The 20,218-nt window shown below is 34.1% G+C and overlaps 2 protein-coding genes across 2 annotated transcripts; one reads left to right on the top strand and one right to left on the bottom strand.

Annotated features, from left to right (window-relative positions):
• Positions 1-6,052: 6,052 nt before the first annotated feature.
• LOC137839051 (uncharacterized) lies at positions 6,053-6,772 on the bottom strand. The gene has a single exon (XM_068648179.2). It carries the CDS (start codon positions 6,770-6,772, stop codon positions 6,053-6,055), a length of 720 nt encoding a protein of 239 aa, XP_068504280.2.
• Positions 6,773-12,759: 5,987 nt separating this feature from the next.
• Positions 12,760-18,538, top strand: LOC150028671 (uncharacterized). Its single transcript, XM_090300047.1, has 7 exons — positions 12,760-12,807; positions 14,482-15,858; positions 16,595-16,648; positions 17,056-17,084; positions 18,043-18,114; positions 18,218-18,308; positions 18,392-18,538. The coding sequence occupies exons 1-7, from the start codon at positions 12,760-12,762 to the stop codon at positions 18,536-18,538; spliced, it is 1,818 nt and encodes a 605-aa protein (XP_090156173.1).
• The last annotated feature ends 1,680 nt before the right edge of the window (positions 18,539-20,218 follow it).

Raw genomic sequence — 20,218 nt, forward strand, 5'->3', positions numbered from 1 at the left:
TATAAAGTCAGGTATAAGTTTAAATAAATAATAATAATAATAATTCATGTTAGTTTAAAAAATTATGTGTTATGTGTTTCCTTTATAATTAAGTTTTTATTAGTGAAATTTTTTAAGTTTACAGTATAAATTAATATATTATTACTACTTTTTTTTATTACTACTTGATTCTAACATTTTGGGCAAAAATAATTTTATAATTTTATTCCATCTTTCTTATTAATGTTTGTCTTCTACTCGAATGAATAATAAATTTTTTATTGACAATAAAAAATATAATAAATGAGAGTATTTAAGAATATTTCAATTTTATTACATAAAAAAATAAAACTATAAGAATCCTATAAACAGGTTTTTATTACAAAAAAAATTAGTATTATCTACTAATTTTTACTTATGAATTTAAATTCGTAGGTAAATTTAGTATTATCTACGAATATTACTCACAGATTTGAATTCGTAGGTAAATTGAACATTACCTACAAATATTCATATATCCTCTTCCCAAACTCTTAATTGACCTATGAACATACCCTTTTGGTTTGAATTGACATATAGTATCGGAACCCAAAACGTGATTTTATGTCCGTTTCCAAATTTTCAATCAAAACTAATTTTTTTATGTCTCTCCACCACGAAATCAAATTTACTCTTCGTATCCTCAAATAAAACTCTCCAAATTTTTTACCTGAACCCTAAATGAATGATCTTCATAATCTAAGACATATTATTTTTTTTAAAAAAAGTCATTTATTTATTTACACATGTAATTAAGAATTAAGCCATAAATTTATAATATTTTTGGCTTAATTGGAATTTTGGTTCCAATGTCTTACAAAATCTCCAAGTTTAGTCTCTAAATTTATTTTATGCACTTTGTAATTCCTTAATTTTTAATTATTTGTATTTTTTGTCACAAAATTTATTCTAATACAACTTTTTTTCTCTTAATTTTTAATTATTCAAAAATGAATTCAATTTATCGGTAGTTCTTTTGTTATTTTGTACATGACTCAATGACATTGGAAAAGCGTAAATCTTATATACATTGTTTTTATTATTAAAGGCGGTAATAAGTGCAAAATTGAAGAACACATGTCTCATGGGCCCCACAAATCAAAATGTACACGTGGATTTTAAAAAATCACACTTTCTTTAAGAAGTTATAGAATTATTTTGTGAGAAAATATTGTATTAATTGTACTAAAGAGAAAGAGAAATTATGTGTCTTTATATTGTTTTTAAAAGATTAATAGTAATAATTATATATTATTATATCGTGTTTTAAAAAATGTGAGTAGTTAATAGTGTATTATATTTTTTTATGTGTATGAGATTGGTTATTTGAATCGAATTGAATGACAAAATTTTTTAAACCAAAAATTAAATGAAGCAACATATTATAAAATAAAAGACAAAAATTTATTAAGGAAGAATTTAATATTTTATGATTTTGATAGTAAGTGTCAAAAACATTCAAGCTCAAAGATCATGTTTGAAAAATAATTAGTGTTCAACTGATAGACCAAACAACGTTCATTACAAGAAAATTATTAAAAAATTAATTTTAAAAATTAAAATAATTATTATATTAATTAAATTAAAGACTATTTTATAAATTAAAAAATTAATGATATTTAAAATAGTTTTTATTATTAATAAAAATTTATAAAGTAATTTCTAAATTATTATCTGATAATTAGTCATGAGTCTCCAGTCTCCTCCATTGGAAGGCGAACTTCTGTCCACCTTTTCTTTTAACCTTGTTATGATTGGTTTTAAATACTAATTACTTTATATTAAAAATTAGTCTTTTAGAGACTAATTTAGAATATAAAATATTAGTAGATAAAACCTTGGTAGAAAAATTAAATATCAAATTAGAAATCATTTTATAAATTTTTATTAATAATATAAACTACTTTAGATACATGACAAGTGCCTAATTTCAGCAATATTTTATATTAAAATGTAGGCACTTATGAGTATTAATTGCTAAAATACATATAAAATAATCCCTAATTTATGAATTCATATCTTTTTACATATTTCATAATCTTTAATTGAATAAGAACATTTTATTCCCAAATTTGGTGTTCTTTTTTTATCAGCAATGAATAAATAAAATTAAAGGGATACTTCAGGGGTATCCCAACCCATATACAGTAATCACAAGTGGACTTCCTATATCATCCACAAAAGAAACTCTCCTTTATGGTTGGAGCAGAACAACCATAAAGTGAGAAAAACATACCCAAAAATAGAACCAACAAGTTACCTCAAAGCAACATTCAACTTTACCGAAACGCCCAGAACCGAGGCCACCTACATTCACCTCGCCACGCGACAAGTTACCCATGCAGGGAATAACTCGCCATGTAGCTTACTCTGGTGAGCACTAAGTGCCACGAGGAGCACAATCTCTGCAAAATCGCCTGCCGCCAATGCTACTCGCCATGTATGCTCTGACCTAAGGAAACCCCGCTCTCGACGAGGATCCACTCGGGAAATCTCCTCGTCCACGGGCGAGCTGTTCCCTTCATCTCATTGCTCATGTTGAGGTTTAACAGACATCTTTATCGAACCAACACATATGGACTTACTCACCTAAATCTCCAACAGCTTCAAATAAGCTTTCTGGAGAACCCGGCGATGTGTCTACCTCGGAGATTTCCAGTTATCTGATCTTCTGTTCTTCGGATACGGCAATGATGCACAACTTCAGCGACCACCGACTACACACGCATGGAGAACGCCGCTTCATCGACCGGCGATCATGTTGACCTTTGCATAACTTCGACGACCACCGACTACACACGCATGGAGAACGCTGCTTCCTCGACCGGCGATCATGTTGGCATTTGCATAACTTCGGCGACCATCGACTAGGCACGCATGGAGAACGCCGCTTCATCGACCGGCGATCATGTTGACCTTTGCATAACTTCGGCGAGCACCGACTACGCACGCATGAAGAGCGCCGCTTCATCGACCGATGATCATGTTGGCCTTTGCATACCTGCTGATATGACTTTACCACTGTAATGTCACCTTCCATCCCAACAAAAGTTATCTCTTCCGTCTGCAGACCTTACTTATAACTATTAATGCATATCAAAGGGTTTAGAATCCAGTCTACAAAGGAGTAATTGAAAGAATGCACCTTATGCTTCATCCAAAGCCAAGATTTGAGTTGAGCCCTTTGTAGAATCTCTTTTGCGTCAACTACACCTTGCTTGAAGACAATTAAATTTCTTTGATCCCAGATGCCTCTTATAATATTAACCCAGACTCCTTTCCAAACCAGGTTTTGCTTAGAACTAGCTTGGTTCAAAACAAAACTTTCGAAGTGCACCTTTATATCATTGTGTTGGACAGAAGATATTCCTATCCATCTGAAGCACAAGGTCCAAATACGTTGTGCATGTTTACACTCTAGGAACAGGTGTTGGCATGTCTCATCATCTACCTGACAAAGGGGGCATAACATTGTACTTATCATAACCCCTCTTCTATTCAAACTTTGCCTTGTTGGGATTCTGCCCAACAATACTCTCCAGGCAGTTGTCGTTGCATTCGGGAATGCCTTTGCCTTCCAAAGATGTTTAAACACCTCCTGTTGAGAGTCTATGTCTGGCTTTACCAGACATTCATAAGCAGATTTCACAGTGTACGTCCCCGACTCCTCCTTCCCCCATACCTGAACATCCATGTTGTTCTTCTTCAAAACAGCCCTGGATAACACCGAGGTGAGCCCTACCTCCATCAGAGATTCCCATTCAAACCTAGTTCTCCTCCACCTAAGACACCATCTCCACTCTGATTCCACCCAATCACCAACCTCTCCCACTGTATGCCCCTGGTTTAAAGACAGAGAGAACAATCTTGGGAATAGAGTTTTGAGATCTGAGTTTCCTACCAAAACATCTTCCCAAAACTTTGCTTTATCTCCACCTCCTAGTTCCCACCTTATTTCTTCTTAGAACCATTTTCCTCTTCCTCCCTCTCCACACACCTTTGCAAGGTCTCTCCACCACCACGACTGGAGCCTGACTGGTGTATTGAGATTATCGGACATTAATCCATATTTTGAGTTCAAAAGTTCCTTCCATCTACCACTCTCTTGTGATAAGCACCTCCATCTCCATTTAGCTAGAAATGCACGGTTGAACATACGTATGTCTCTAATTCCCAGTCCTCCCTCCTCTCTAGGTCTACATACATCCTTCCATCCTACCCACGCAATTGGCTTATTCTCTTTCCCCCATCCCCACAAGAATCTCCGTTGAATACTAATGATGCTTTTACACACTGTTTCCGGTGCTCTGTAGAGTGATAGATAATATAAGGGAATGGCCGATATGACTGAGTTAATAAGACATATTCTCCCTGCCATGGATAAGAATCTCCATTTCCACACGCTGAGTCTTGCTTTTAGCTTTGTTATGACCGGCTCCCAGAAAAGTTTCTTCCTTGGGTTTCCTCCTACTTCAAGACCCAGATACTTAAAAGGTACCACCATTTGAGTGCAGTTCAAGGTCTTAGAGTAGACTACCACTTCATTACTTAATACATTGATACCTGCTAGTTTTGACTTTTGGAAGTTTATTTTCAGACCTGATGCTAGCTCGAACCCCCTCAAGATAGCCTTCAGGGTTACCACATTACTAAAGGTGCTTTCACACAGAAAAAGAGTATCATCTGCATACTGGAGAATGCACACCTCTAGCTCATTCTTGCCTATCTTGAGGCCTGTTAGAAGTTTGTTTTGCATAGCTTGTCTCACTAGCCCAGACAGTCCTTCTGCAACTACTAGGAAAAGGAAAGGTGTAAGGGGATCACCTTGTCTCAACCCCCTTGAAGGCTTAAATTCCTCCGTCGGACACCCATTGACTAGCACTGATACTGTGGCGGATTCCAAGCAACCTCGGATCCACACGATCCACTTATTGCTAAACCCCATCCTATGAAGAATATCATAGAGAAAGTCCCACCTTACCGAGTCATATGCTTTCTCAAAGTCCAGTTTTAGACATAACCCGCTTCTCCCCTTCCTCTTAAGTTCCTCTATCACTTCATTAGCCATAAGCACGCTATTCAGAATCCCTCTGCCCTTTAAGAAAGCGGATTGGCTTTCGTCAATAACAGAGGGCAACACCTTCTTCAATCTTCCTGCCAGTACCTTCGAGATGATTTTGTATATGGCTCCTACCAGTGAGATGGGTCGATACTGTTTAAGCTTTATAGGGTCTCTAACTTTCGGGACAAGAGCAATGAAGGATGCATTACACCCCTTTGGGAGACTCCCAGTCTCATGGAATAAAGACAGCGCTCCCACAATATCATCTTTTATAGTCTCCCAACTGTGCTTAAGAAAATTGAAATTGAATCCATCTGGTCCTGGACTCTCTGAGCCTTCACATTGCCACACAGCATCCCTAATCTCTTCCTCAGTGAAATTGGCAAGAAGGCTGTCATTTTCAGACACATTAATAGTCTTAAAATCAACTTCGTCCAGTCTTACCCCAAGGTCCTTTGTTGCTTTGAACCTTGCCTCGAAAAGGTTCTTCGCCTCTAGACGCACTGTACTTGGCTCCTCACACCATTGATCCCCCACTGTAACACCCTTCACTTCATTCCTGATTCTTCGCCACCTCACAAATGAGTGAAAGTACCTAGTACAGGAGTCCCCAAACTTGAACCAGTTTGTTCTAGCCTTTTGACAGATAAGGGACTCCATCTTAATTTCATTCTCTTTTAGTCTACTTGTCAACTCCATCCTTTTCCGCCTCTCAAAATCCACTAAGCCCCCTTCGCAATCTAAGCAGTCGAGTGCCTCTATTTCTTGCAGAATCTTCCTCTTGGCAGTATCAAGGTTACCAAACACGTCCTTATTCCAAGATTTGAGATCAGACTTAAGAAGCTTCAACTTTTCCTTTAGCCTTACTATCTCGTTTCCTTGGACTAAGTAGGACTGCCACTTATCCTTTACCATCTTGTTAAAGCCCCTTTCCATGTTCCAAGCATCAATTGTTCTGAAAGGTTTAGGGCCTCAATCCTTCTCCACTGACTTTACTACAATCGCACAATGATCTGACACTTCCCTCCTTAAGACATATTGTTTACTCATAGGCCATAATCGAAGCCACTCTTCAGAGACAAGCACTCTATCAATTCTACTCTTTGCTGAGCCATCATGTTTGAACCACGTGAATTTCTTTCCTACAATAGGCAACTCCATCAGTAAGTTAGAGTCAATGAAGGAATTGAAGTCATTCCTCTCACTTACTTGCCCACCCCTTTCCTTGACCCCTTTTCTTTCACTTCTAATTCTGACAGCATTAAAGTCTCCACACATACACCAAATACGATCACGAGACACCGACTTGGTGTTGGAGAGATCATCCCACAAGGTCTTCTTACCACTCAAAGAGCATGGAGAGTATATATTGGCCACAACACACCTAGATGAAGATTTTATATGTTGTGCAATGATAATAATAAAACCTTTCCCCATCACATGACTCTCATAAGTAAAGGATTTTGTATTCCACAAAGATAAAAGACTACCACTTCCATTATCTCCTTTATTATGAACCCAGCCAACTTTGTTGTCCCCCCACAGGTTGTAACATCTAGCATCCGAGAGTTCACTTGTTTTCGTTTCTTGCAGACAAACAAATTCTGCTTCCTCACGCCCTATTATGCTCCTCAAGTACCTAGCTTTTGTTCCTCCCCCCAAGCCTCTTATATTTAGATTGACAATTAACATGGGAGACCCTTCTTTTTACCTGCCTCTGCACTTTTCATAATCTCTAAGTCTCTCTCTTCCAGGCAAATATATTCTTTAACTACCTCCTGCTCATCCCCACGACATATAGTCCCTGCTTTTCTACTAATCTCCCATAGCTTACACGGTGTCACTGCTAATTCAGAGTTCCTCCACCGCTCATTACAATTAACAATATCCCTATTTGATATAGAGGTTGTCGATGTGCCTTGTATAATGGGGGAAATAATTTCGGATTGTGGCAATCATGAACTCAGCCTTACTGATCTCCTCGGTTGTGTAGAGGATACCCCCAATTCCACTAGGACTTTGGGTTTTCCACCTCGCGTTAGCGTTTTCGGTGCACTGTCCCCTGTCATTCCTTCGTCTTCTGCATGAGGTAAGTCATCACAGCTTGTGCAGGGAACCTCTTCTTCTGATAAGCCTTCATGTCCTTCAATTTGTTTTTGTCTCCGACTGTGCTGTTGCCCTTCATTCTTCCCGAGCTTCTTCGTTGTGGTTGACACTCTCGCAGAATCTGGAGAGGCAGGTGGGTTTGACTCAGTTTCAACGTTCTCCTTCGAACCACACGACAACTCACCGTTTTCTTCATGGGTTTTTCCTTCCTCTAAAACCAATTCGGGACCCTTATGATTTGGCCCAGACCCGAGTCCAACTTCAGCCGTTAACTCCTGCCCATCCTCCAATTGGGCCTCTATCTTCCCTTCTTGGCCCAGCTTCACTTTGGATTCCACATGGCACAGACTACCTTTTACGTCATTCTCTTTTTCCTTTATACCTACGTAAGTAGTATGGCTATTAAGAGTAACCCTATCTACTTTGTCAGATTGATTGACAAAACCAGATTCTACAAATATATTCTGGCCCTGCTTTCCTTCCTTTGTGTATAACTTTTCACCTTTCCTCTGACACGCTCCGATTTCTGAGGATGAAGCCCCAAAGTAGACTTTTGGCGTCTGTACCATCCATTCCCCACCTAACTCCTCTCTTCCTCCCACCGGCTTTCCACGTGACCGGATTTCCTCCCTTTCCCGTTGATTGTTCTCCTCCTCGCCACTATTTTCGGAGAAAGAGGATTCTTCCACATAGGTTTCAGAGGAAGAAATACTGTCTGTAGAATCATTATTAAAGAAGTGACCTTTGTAATAATCAGCAGCGGTGTATGGAAGATCCTCTTCAAGAAGGATACACAACTTATGTTCATTAATCCTCATCTTTTTTACCAATCTTACATACCGATGAGTCTCAATACGAACTTGTAATCGAGCAAATTCTAAGTTTTCCCACGTCAACGTAGATTTGTCTATTGACATCAACTTTGCCGCTTCACCAATCACTCTTCTAAAGCATTCTTCGTTCCAAAGGGATATCGGAAGACCATAACACTTCACCCATACTACTTTGTGACTTGCTACCGCCATTTTCGTCTAAGGCTTTATGCTAACAAAAAGGCTATCGAACCAACCTCTGTTCATCTTTATTAACTCCTCCATATTCACCCCTTCTATTGGTGTTAGAAGTGCTAGGTTGTCCCCCATGTACCTCAATCTTATCATGTTCATGCCCCCTTTTACGAATTCTTCACTCAGCTTGTCGAAGTCCAACCCTTCATCATATTGACCTACTACACTCTTTATCATCCATGGCAGGGACTGCTGAAGAATTTTGGACTCTTGTTGAGTAGAGTCTTCACTCTTCCTTTCCCGTCTTGTATGACCTTTAACTACATCTGCGTAGGTATTATTCCCCTTCTTTTCCATCCAGACTTCCTTACCTTTCTTGAGAGCATTTCCACATCTTCCTCCACCTTGTTCTTCCCACGTTCCAACATCCTGGCCTTGTTCACACTCCCAGCCTCCTTTCTCTCCATTCTGTTTGGTTCCACAAGATGGCGACGGTACTTTGGGATATTCACATATAACTTCCTATTCCCTATGTACACTTGGTCAAGTTCCCACTCCAGATTTCCGGCATTTCTAACTTCAAAAAATCTCACAAACCCAAATCTTCTACCCCACTTGTTTAGCCGGCGTGAAATGAAGACTTCTTTCACTCGTGCCCACTTTTGGAAGATTTTGAGCATGTCCATCTCACCATAGTCATTTGGAAAGTTGGAGAAGAAGAATGTTGTATAATCCAAGGAACTCTAATGTGTTTTACGAGAAAAACAACGCCCCTGAGGGGTGTATGGATCCCTGTGTTCCCTCCGCATTATTCTTCCTGTTGGAGCAACTTTTGTAAAGGTAAGAAAAATAAATGAGTAAAATGGAGGTTTGAAGGGGTTTGCGTAAAAGCCACGAGATTCAACACGGAAGACAGCAAATGCCTACGTTAATTGAGAACTCCCAAATTTGGTGTTAATTTCAGGTTTCTAGGGAAAAATGAAGATAACTGGACTAAAGAAGAATAATATAACCTAAAAGGAGAAAGTTGGAAGGCCACGAAACGCACAAGCGCACAAAAAAGCCCAATTCAGCCTTAGAGCAACTCGCTCAAGCGAGCCCATTCTTGCTTGAGCGAGAATGCTCCAGTAGCATTGGACAAAATCGATGCTTAGTTCGCTGAAGCGAGCTATACCTCGCTTGAGTGATATAGCACAAGAGGTATTGAGCCTTTTTATGTTTTACTCTACCAAATTAGCCCATCAGCGCCACACAAGAAGTCACTTAACCCTAGGAAATTAGGTTAAATAGGGGGTTGGGCTGGAGACACAATCCCGGTGTGCAGATTGAAAGGAAAACACCATTGAGTGACTTGTAATCCAATTGGGAGAATAGAAGGTGTAGGAAACATTAGAGGAGGCAACCGCCAAGGAGAAACATCTTGGATCTTCTTTTCATGTCATCCTTGCGTGTAATAGTCATCACGAGTGGCTAATTCTACCATTTGGGATTGAGAGTAATCGATTCGAACTCTTATGTATTGAGGTGATATTTGAATATAATATTCTGTTCTTGATTGATTATTAGTATTGTTGTTTTGTTTCTAATTCTTGATTTAGAATCTTAAATCTGACTAGAAAGTATTTTTATGATTTTGAGCTAAACAATAATACTTAACATATTTGAGTGCTAGGAATAGACTTGAAATGTTAATTGCTATCAACGTCTGAGCTTGATTCTAAGTTATTTGTATAAATATACAAGGAATTGATATTTAGGAAGCATCTTAATAATGTTATATGAGAGGAATCAATATAAATGAATTTTACACGGGCATCAATATGAATCAAATAACATAATATTACCATGCTAATTAAAATACATAAGAGTGAGAAAGATGAAAACTAATTCCTATTTTTTTTAACTTGAAGCAACCAATTTTTTGCCTGTTTTCTAATTAATCATTGTCATCACAACCACTTTCAACACACTTTTATTGTTGTGTTTTATATTTAGTGAACATTTTACCTGATTATTCAATTGTTCCTCGTGGGTTCGATATCCGTTCTCAGGGACACATTATTACTTATGACAACACGGTGCACTTGCCGTAAAAAGTCATCAATATCAATAATTTTTTAGTTTCTAAAATAGTATCTAATTTAGTCAATTTAGTAACTAATTATTTTTAGTCTCTAAATTTGGTTACTATTTAATGATTTTCTTGTTTTTTTTTATCAGAAAAAATAAATAAATAAATACGAACCACTTCAGGGGTAATCCAACCCTATTACAAATCAAAACAGGAACAACCAGTTACTCCACTCAACCAAACTAAAGCTACTAAGCAGAGAAACATAATAACACCACTCAAGCGTCCTACTCAAACTAAAAGCTTGTAAAGTCAAGGGCTTTTAATCATAAACAAACACGTCAACGGGTCTAGACACCATATGATTGTGCAACCTTTCTTTACATATGATATAGTGTTTATATGACCGGAACATACACTTATAGGATTAGATGATACACACAAGTAACAATATGTCTCTTTCCAACTTTTAGACCTTAGTAAGGAGTGTCTGTTTGTCAAATAATACTCAAGGGAGTAGCAAAAGTGTCTATTTGAAATATAATACTCAATGGAGTAGTCCTGAGTGGCTAGGTGTCCAAAGAATACTTGTTGAGCTAGACTTACTTGAGAAATAATACTTGTTGAGTCATGAGTGGCTTGGGAAGGAATACTCACTGAGTCAAGATTGACTTGGGAAAAAAATACACTTTGAGATAGGAGTAGCTTGGGAAAAAAATACTCAAGGGATTAGTCAGGAGGGACTATAAGACCAAAGAACATTCTTGTGTACTTCGCAACATTAGTTTGCCTAGTTGAATTTGACTTGTTGATCAAGAACTGAATGTAGTTTGTTGCAACAAATGAACTAGTATAAATTATTGTGGGCATTTTATCTCTTCCTTATCTCCTTCATTTTTCCTGTTATCACCATCTGCCCTAACCCAAATATGAGAGTTATTGTGATAATGTGAATATACGTGTTTTTATGAAACCATATTTAACACTTAGTATTTGATTTACATTTGTATTGATTGGTTAGAAGAAAAAAAGTATGATCTGATCACTTGGTAAAGGAAACACACAAATATGTTAATCAAGTGATTCAGTTGAGTTACAAAATTTGCATTTGATGTGATTGGTTAGACTAAAATAATTGAGAATGAAACAACCTTTCAAATAAGTTTGTGGGACCATTATTGTTATGAGATGTTGAAGATATATCTTTTGTATCTTATCGAACTTGCATCAAATGTAATATATTATTCACAAAAATTATAATTTGATCATCAGTCAGAGATATTACAAACTTCAACAAAATTAACTTGTTGTGTTTGACACATCAGATAGGGGTTACCGTTTTATTATCTGATAAACTAAACACTACAAATAAACCATTAAATGAAAACTAATTTTAGAGACAAAAAAATAATTAAGTACTATATTCCTTAAATTATATATTATTTTATAAACTAAAAAACTATTGGTATTTAAAGTAATTTCTATTATTAATAAAAATTTATAAACTAGTTTTCAATTTGGTATCTAATTTGCCATCAATTCATTTAGATTCTAAAGTTGGTAGTTAAAACATTGATAGGTAAAACATTGATAACTAATTAGATACCAATTTAAAAACTAGTTTATAAATTTTTATTAATAATAAAAATTACTTTAAATACTAATAACTTGTTTTAGTTTATAAAATAATATATAATTTAGTTAATATAGTAACTAATTATTTTTTTCCTAAAACTAATTTTTATTTAATGATTTTCTTGTACGGAAAACATTGTCTTCTAAAGAATACCTAAGAGAAAAATTAAATTAAATTACAATTCAACTACCCCTTCTAGTAATTATTTTTCTTCCTAAAACTGTAGATAACTATGAAATAAAAGATTAAAAATACAAAACAATTAATGACTAAAATTACAAGTGCTATAAAATATAGAAACAAAAATGTTACAGTGAAATAAAAGTCATACATGCAATTTAATTGTTGTCAGTTATTTATATTATCATGAATTTGGATTATTTTCCCCCCCTATTCTCCGGGTTATCTTTGTCCTATTAAAGTAAAAGTATTAATTATCCCTTATAAAATATTAGTATTAAGTAACTGATATATACCACACCCTGATTCTCTCTGCACCCACCCACAGTTCTCTTCACTTCTCCTGTTTTCTCACTTTCTTTGATCCATTCAGGTATAAAACCTTAACCCTGTTTTAGCTTCTTTCTCTTGCCACAAGGTTAATCAATAGCTTAAATTAACTATTGCAGTTCCAATATAAAAAAAGTTGCATTATTAATATTATTATTATTATTTATTTATTTATTTTTACATTAGACTGCATTTGTGACTACCAGGTAATAATCCCAGATCTTGTTGCTGTAAAAGCCTGAAATTTTTTAATTTAAATTCACTCCAATTGTTAAAAAAAAATATCCTCCATTGTTGATCTTTTCTTTCTGTTTAATATTTTTCAGGAGACCTCTTATCAGCTAGTAGAATGGACAAGGGAAAGCAAAGTATTCAGGGTTTCCAAAATGTTAGTCAAGTATAACCTTTTTCCTGTTTTTTTTTTGGCTTTATTTTATAGAATATTTTTTTTTATTATGAGTCATGAATTTTTAAAAGAATACTTCAATTTATTTTAAAATTTCTTAATTCAGAAAATTTATTTTTTAGCCATTCAAACAAAATGGGGAGGAATTAGTTGTTCAAAAAATATAATTGTTTTTCTGTCTATAAAGAAAATTACTATGTGTGGTATGAATGAGAAAGCGAACCAGGTTCAATGGGTTGAGTTGGTATGATTCATCGTCTGATCCGATAATTTTTTTAATTAAATATTAAAATCAAATAATAATTTAAAAGATTAATTTTTTTTTATTTTTTTATAATTTAAAATATGAAGTTGTTAACATTTAATAATTATTAATTATAATGTATTAATTTAACATATAAAAGTAATAGTAATTTTGAATATTTTATTGGATATAATAATTAATCAAGAAGTAAAAAATATTTATTTTCTTTTTCAATGTATATATCTTAAGATAAAAAAAATAAAATTATAAAAAAATGGGTGTTGTTCGATTTCTCTCGTGAGATACACCATAACATTATTACAAGAAATATATCAAATAAAAAATAATTTTAAAAATAAAAAATAATTAATTATTATATTAACTAAAATAGATATTATTTTATAAATTAAAAATTTATTAAAATGAAATAATTTTTATTATTAATAAAAATATTATAAATTAATTTTTAAATTGATATCTAATTAAATATCAATAATTTTGACTATTAATTATTTTATATTCTAAATTTGGTGGCTAAAACTTGGTAGAAAATTAGAACTAATTTATAAATTTTTATTAATAATAGAAATTATTTTAGATACTAATAATTTTTTAATCTAAAAAATATTATCTAATTTAATTAATATAGTAATTAATTTTATTTAAAGTTATTTTTTATTTAATGATATTTTAGTATGCAATTTATATTATTTGGTTAATAAATTCACTGATATATACTTATATGTAATATTGAAAGTCAAATTTTTGTTTTTATAATTTATTTTTATAAAATTTTGTTAAATTAATTTGATTAGAACAGAGTTACAGGTTTGTTTCCTCTAAGCAATAAAAATGGTTGTGGTTGGGTGAGTGATGAAATGAAAAAATCATATTTCCATTGGTTAGGTTGTGTTTTCTCAATAGTTATGAATTTTATTCCTTCTAAGAAATGAGATTAGTTTGATGACTAAGGACATTGGAGGATTAATTTCCGCTGAATTTTTTCAGGACTTAAAAGATAATTGTGTTATTTTGAGAATTAATTTCTGCAATTTTTTTGAGGATTAAACAATAATTGTGTCAATTTAAAAGAATAAAAACATATTTAAGATAAAAAAATAGATAGATTATAAATAAATTACTGGATATTGATTAATTATGTTCTAAAACATTTTTTCTTCTCATAAGTCCTGTTAAAAAACGCGTCTTCTAGTAAAAAAATATTTTTAAAATATAACTTTGTTTTTTATTATTTTAAATAATATAAGTCATAATATTAAAACATGAATTTTTTATTATATATATTATTTTGAAGTTTTAAAACACAATTTGAAAAAAAATGAACTGTAATGATATTTTAAATATGAATTTATTTTGTTTTTCATAGAGTTAATGTGAACATGAAACTCTTTGTTGTTCAGGAATCTGCAAGCACAGTTCCCCAGGTTAACCCATCAGCAAATGAGATGAATGGTGTTTCCCTCAGCAGCTTCATGCCAAGGAATGAGTATGAGGAAATGATGGCATTTCTAAGTGATGAAAATGATAATTGTGAACAAGATGAAGCAAGGAAAAAATCAAAGACATCTGTAACAACATTAGAAGAGGAGGAGGACTCTTTGGCATACCTTTTTCAACTAGATCAGCCTTTTTCTGTGGAAGAGATTCTTGAACAAGAGGAACCACTTGCTTCTAAGGCACAGGTGGGAGGATCATCATCATCATCACATGTGCCGAGGGATGTTGCAGCTCAGAGAATGAACATTTCAATTTCACCAGAGATGATAGTGTCCAATGCATGCACTTCCACATTCGGCCAAAGCTCTTCCAGTGGACTACTTCAGCAACTAGGAGGCAATATGGGTGCCATGAACTCCATTTTCAGCTCAGAGAATTGTTCAAATTCCAGTTTGTCATTGCCTGAAAACAATCCAAAATTTTGGCCTGCGGGATCCACTGCATTGTATCCTCCAGAAGCTGCTACTTCATTTGCTGATTCCATCTTACCTAAAACAACAGGGAACTCATTCACTCAGTTTGAATCACCAAGCTTCCCAGTTCATCCTTATGGTTGTGCTACTGGTGCAAGTGCAAGTGGTGTTGTTGGAAATCAATTTCAATCACCAAGCTTAGTGCATCCTTATGCTGGTCCTATTGCTGGTCCTACTGCTGGTAGTGGTACTGGTGCCAATAATCTTGATGGAACCTCACTCATTCCATTTCAATCACCAAGCTTAGTCCATCCTTATGCTTGTCCTAGTGTTGGTAGTGGTGCTGGTGCAAATAATCTTGATGGAAACTCACTCACTCCATTTCCATCACCAAGCTTAGTCCATTCTTATGCTGGTCCTAGTGCTGGTCCAAGTGTTGGTAGTGGTGCTGGTGCCAATAATCCTGATAGAAACTTACTCAATCAGTTTCAATCACCAAGCTTGCCACTGCATTCTTATGTTGGTCCCAGTGCTGGTCCTAGTAGGACTCCTGTTGTTGGTACTGTACTCACTCAATATCAGTCATCAAGCTTCCCAGTGCATCCTTATGGCAGTGCTAGTGCAAGTACTGATGCTACCTGTTTTGCTGGTGCTGCTAATGCTGATGCTGATGCTGATGCTAATGCTAGTCATGAACAATTTACAAGGGACCATGGATTGGAGATGAATCAAGTAGCTGCACCTTCTTCAATGGGAGCAAACACTTTGGCTTCTCCTGTGCCAATGAGGCCTCAGTATAATCAGACTCAGTTCGTTTCTTGCCAACCATTTCTGAGGGATTTCAAAGACTTCGAGCTGGCATGGGAGGTAATCCAACATCTCTCCTTCTTCCATAAAAGACCAACATGATAATATCTCATCTGCCTCTATATGCAAATTTATTTGTTTCAAAATGCCTTCTTAGTTTCCTTGATTCAACCCCTCTTTCATACTATATTAACCTAACAATTTAAGACACCAACCATTAACCATCTCTGGCTTCAACAAGATCTCTACATAACTTATTTTTATGCCTTTTCTTTCGAATCATAATTTATTTTCATACCTATTTTCATCCCCTATCTTCTTAATGTAGAAGTAGTTTTCACTCTTAACCTTGTTTCAATGAAGTTATTTATACTTTCAGTGAGTTCAAAAAACTCTAGCATTGCATGCATAGCATTAACCTACATACATATAGTTTACTAAAATACTTATAATATCTGAAAGGATTTAGATTGTGGTTGTGTTGAGATAACAATAAACATAACTATTTCCTATCATATTAAGATAAATAAATACACACTGCATGAATATTTTAGATTTTGTAGAGTTGATCCTATTTGCAATTTATGACTATTAAATTGTTAGATTACGGTGAGGATAGATAACGAGCTTAGAAGTATGTATATACAAAAATGGAATTAAATAAATTGGGATATTTAAAAAAATATTCCAACCACAGGTTTAGTTACAAACAATAATAAAGGTGAGGTTAGAAATATATATTCAATTAATTAAATCTGATAATATCAGTTTATATGTTTCCTTGTTGTTTCTACAGGGAAGTTTGGTTGAAGAGGTTTATCCGTATCGCAATTTGTTTAATCAAGCAAAGGTACTATTATATATATACTGATTTATTACACAATAATTCTTTTGAAATTGTTTCTTTTGACAACACTACATATTAAAATACTACATCATTTTATAATTAATTGTGATTTAATTAATGCGGTTTCAAACTACACATTAAAATAAGACATCATGTAGTTTCAAAATTGTGTAATTTAAAAAAAAATTAATCAGTAAATAATAAATAAATTAAAAGAGATACTTCAGTGTGTTTAACTTTTTTTTTCCTCTAATTCTTTGATGATTAGAATGTCTAATTTGTTAGAAGAGATATACTAGATGGGGCTTACATTCTTATTTTTTATTATTTATTCAGCCAACTGTTAGCAATTATGAGAATTTGAATACGAAGTACCTGAATTTTTTTTTTCTTTTTTCCCTCTGGAACAGGCGTGGAAGAAATCAATATCACCTATCACGTAAGTGAATTCTCTTTTGTATAAACCTAAATATTCTTAATTGTCCTTAGTGTTTGCAAAAATGAGGATTTGAAGAAATAAAAGTACAAAATATTTATTATACAAAAACTTATTTAAAATATGTCAACTAATTTTATATTATTAGGCCCATAAGGTATTTGTTTATTCATATGTTTGCTAACATCAAAAGAAATTTGAAGATATATATATAGAAAAGTTACATAACCTTCTTATTTCAACTTTTATAGAGATGAAAAGTTACATTTTCATAAAATGAGAGATATTATTTTATAACTTTATTATCACTTACTTTTCACTTTTAATTTTATTTTAATTATTTTTAAATTTAAAAAACATTCCAAGAAATATAAACAAAGCTAAGCATGCTTTTATACATGTCTAAGAATAACATTGAGATTATAACCTTTTAAGTATATAATATGGTATTATTAATATTTTTTTTATCATCAAGAAACAACTAAATTAAATGAGTCAACTTAAGGGGTGGTCCAACCCTCAAATAGAGTAAGAATGAACAAAATACCTTTCCACATACACATTTAAAATCATAAATATTTTCCTATTACCTTCCCCTGCACTATCATCTAAAGAAAGAACATTAAATCGAATACATACATATCAAGGGTTCTAGACACCAGTCAGAGAACGAAAAATTCATTGACGGTATCTTTGAAACAATCCAGGACCAACCTTAGTTAGGGAAAAAACTTTAGAATGATCAATCACACCACCTTTAAATAAATAGTTATTCCTGTGTTTCCAAATTTCACTAACCAATGCAATTCAAACATTGTCCATAACTTGAATTGCTCATAACAAGATTAACTAAAGTAAAGTAGATGCATCTAAGATTTTGAAATGTTAGTGTTTCGCAATGAAAATCTAAAAGCAATAACATAATTGTTTAAGCTCATAATTGGATAATTGGTGAATGCAGTGTGACAGAGTGGTCGAGTACCCTGAAGGTGGTCCTCTACGTACCTAGACAAGCTGTCATCAATACGATGAGGTAATTTTATGGCACAATGTTATTGTTGTCTTTTCTTCTCTAATTATTAACGTTATTTCTTGTATGAAAATCTTATACATTTTTTAATAACATTTAAACTTAGGGTTTATGGTGGACCCATTGATTACATTTTCTTTGAAGCAACTCAATTCGCCGATCTTGATCTCTACAGTTATCTCATGAGTGAAAAAATGGTTAGTCATATATATACATATGAGAAAATTTTATAAAACCTGGAAATCTTTTACATTTTAACGTCACTTCTTTGTGCATGCAGTATGCAAAAATTTCTCTCCCTTCGCATACTTTAATATTATTTACAACTGAAAACAAGCACTGCTTCTTAGGATCGGTTTTCAAAGGGGTGAGTGTGATGTCAATACCACTTCTTCTTCATCATCATCATCATAATATTATTCATTAGTTTCAAGTTGTCTTTGATAAAAAGTTTGGGTATTTGTCTGTAACAGGATACGGTAATTGTTGAACATCTTTAAGTATGCATTTGAGTCTGAAGAAGAGATAGATGTAGCAGCTTTGCAGAAGTAATTTCTATTGGGAGGCTTGTGGCTCTAAGAAACTATGTAATTTATCAATATTTGTTTCGACATTTTAGAAAATAGGTACTATGGATTATTACAATTTTTATCTAAACTTGGTTATTTTTCATTTGAGTTCTCTTCATTGGTTGTCACATACGGTCAATTTAAGAGAATGGACTTGGTGTGTTTTTTAAGTGGAGTTTCCGTTTCCGTTGTCATCGTTGAATTCTTGATTAAAGTACTTTTACCTTCTTTTGATTTTTGTATAGTTTTCAATTTAAATGTGTTTTTAATCATTATAATTGGTTTGCATTAGTTCAACAAAATATGAATCATGCTAGTTAATCATAATTCGTTTATATTTCATAGAAGTCATTGCAAAATTTTCTAAGAAACAACTACATCAATTACTTAGAACTTGGAGATCCCTCTAACTTTTAACTCTCATACTTTTAACTCTCATCCAGAACTTTAAATACTTGTAAATGAGGTATTTATATTTCTAATGAAATGAGAAAATTCCTCTTGTTTTCTCTCAATATTAGTGTTTCATGTGTGTTGTAATCATTCTAAATGAGTAAGTAGTGTGTTGTTTTTCAACAAAGTGTTACCTAGAGTTGTGGTTACGAGAATGTGGGTAAGTACTCTCTTGAAGCATTGTTGCGGGTGTGCTTCATGGTTTTTTTTTTATCGGCAAATAAATTAATAAATGTAAGTCACTTCAGGGGTGGTTCAACCCTTATACAAAAAAAAACAAGAGATACCAAACCAACTACTAGCTAAAATCTCCAAACTAACAAACACAAGCACTAACCGGACATAGACTTAAACTACATCAAGCAACCATTCTCATACACTCCAAAGGTACCATACACCAACTAGAAAATGGAAACGAAGCGGATCGAGATCTAACATTAATCCAAGAGCAAACATTTGCTTGCACCCGTGCACACACTTCAAACGCATCAGCCACTCCCCTGTTGAAGATAATAAAATTCCTGTGGATCCAAATTTCACCCACCACCCCAACCCAGATTGTGCGTCACACTTCATTAACCGATTCTGAAGACTGGCACATCCTAAACTGTGCAAAGTTTAACACCGAATCAATATGGGACACAAACGCCACCCCAACCACTCTAGGCAAAGGCACCAAACCCGCCAAGCAAATCTGCAATCGAAAAAAAAATGGTGGTAAGACTCTTCCTCCTTCCCACACAAACAACACAAAGGGCTACCAACCAACACACCTCGCCTTTCCAAATTGGCCCTAGTAGCGATCTTATTCTCCAACATCCTCTAGGCAGTGACTAAAGCATAAGGTACGACTTTACAACTCCATAACTTACTGCAAGTCGGAGAGGAAACCACCTCACCATCCCTCCTAAGAAGAGAATAAGCAGAACTAACTAAAAACGTCTGAAGACCCCCTGCCTTCCAAACCCATCTATCCGCTTCTCCCAGGACCAACCTAACCTCAAGTAAAGCCTGATATAACTGATCCACCAAAGGTTTCTCCCATTCAAACAAAGATCTACGCCATGCTAAATGCCAAACCCACA

The sequence above is a fragment of the Phaseolus vulgaris genome, chromosome 3 (assembly GCF_051622355.1).
Source record: "Phaseolus vulgaris cultivar YP4 chromosome 3, ASM5162235v1, whole genome shotgun sequence".
Classification (NCBI taxonomy): Eukaryota; Viridiplantae; Streptophyta; class Magnoliopsida; order Fabales; family Fabaceae; genus Phaseolus; species Phaseolus vulgaris.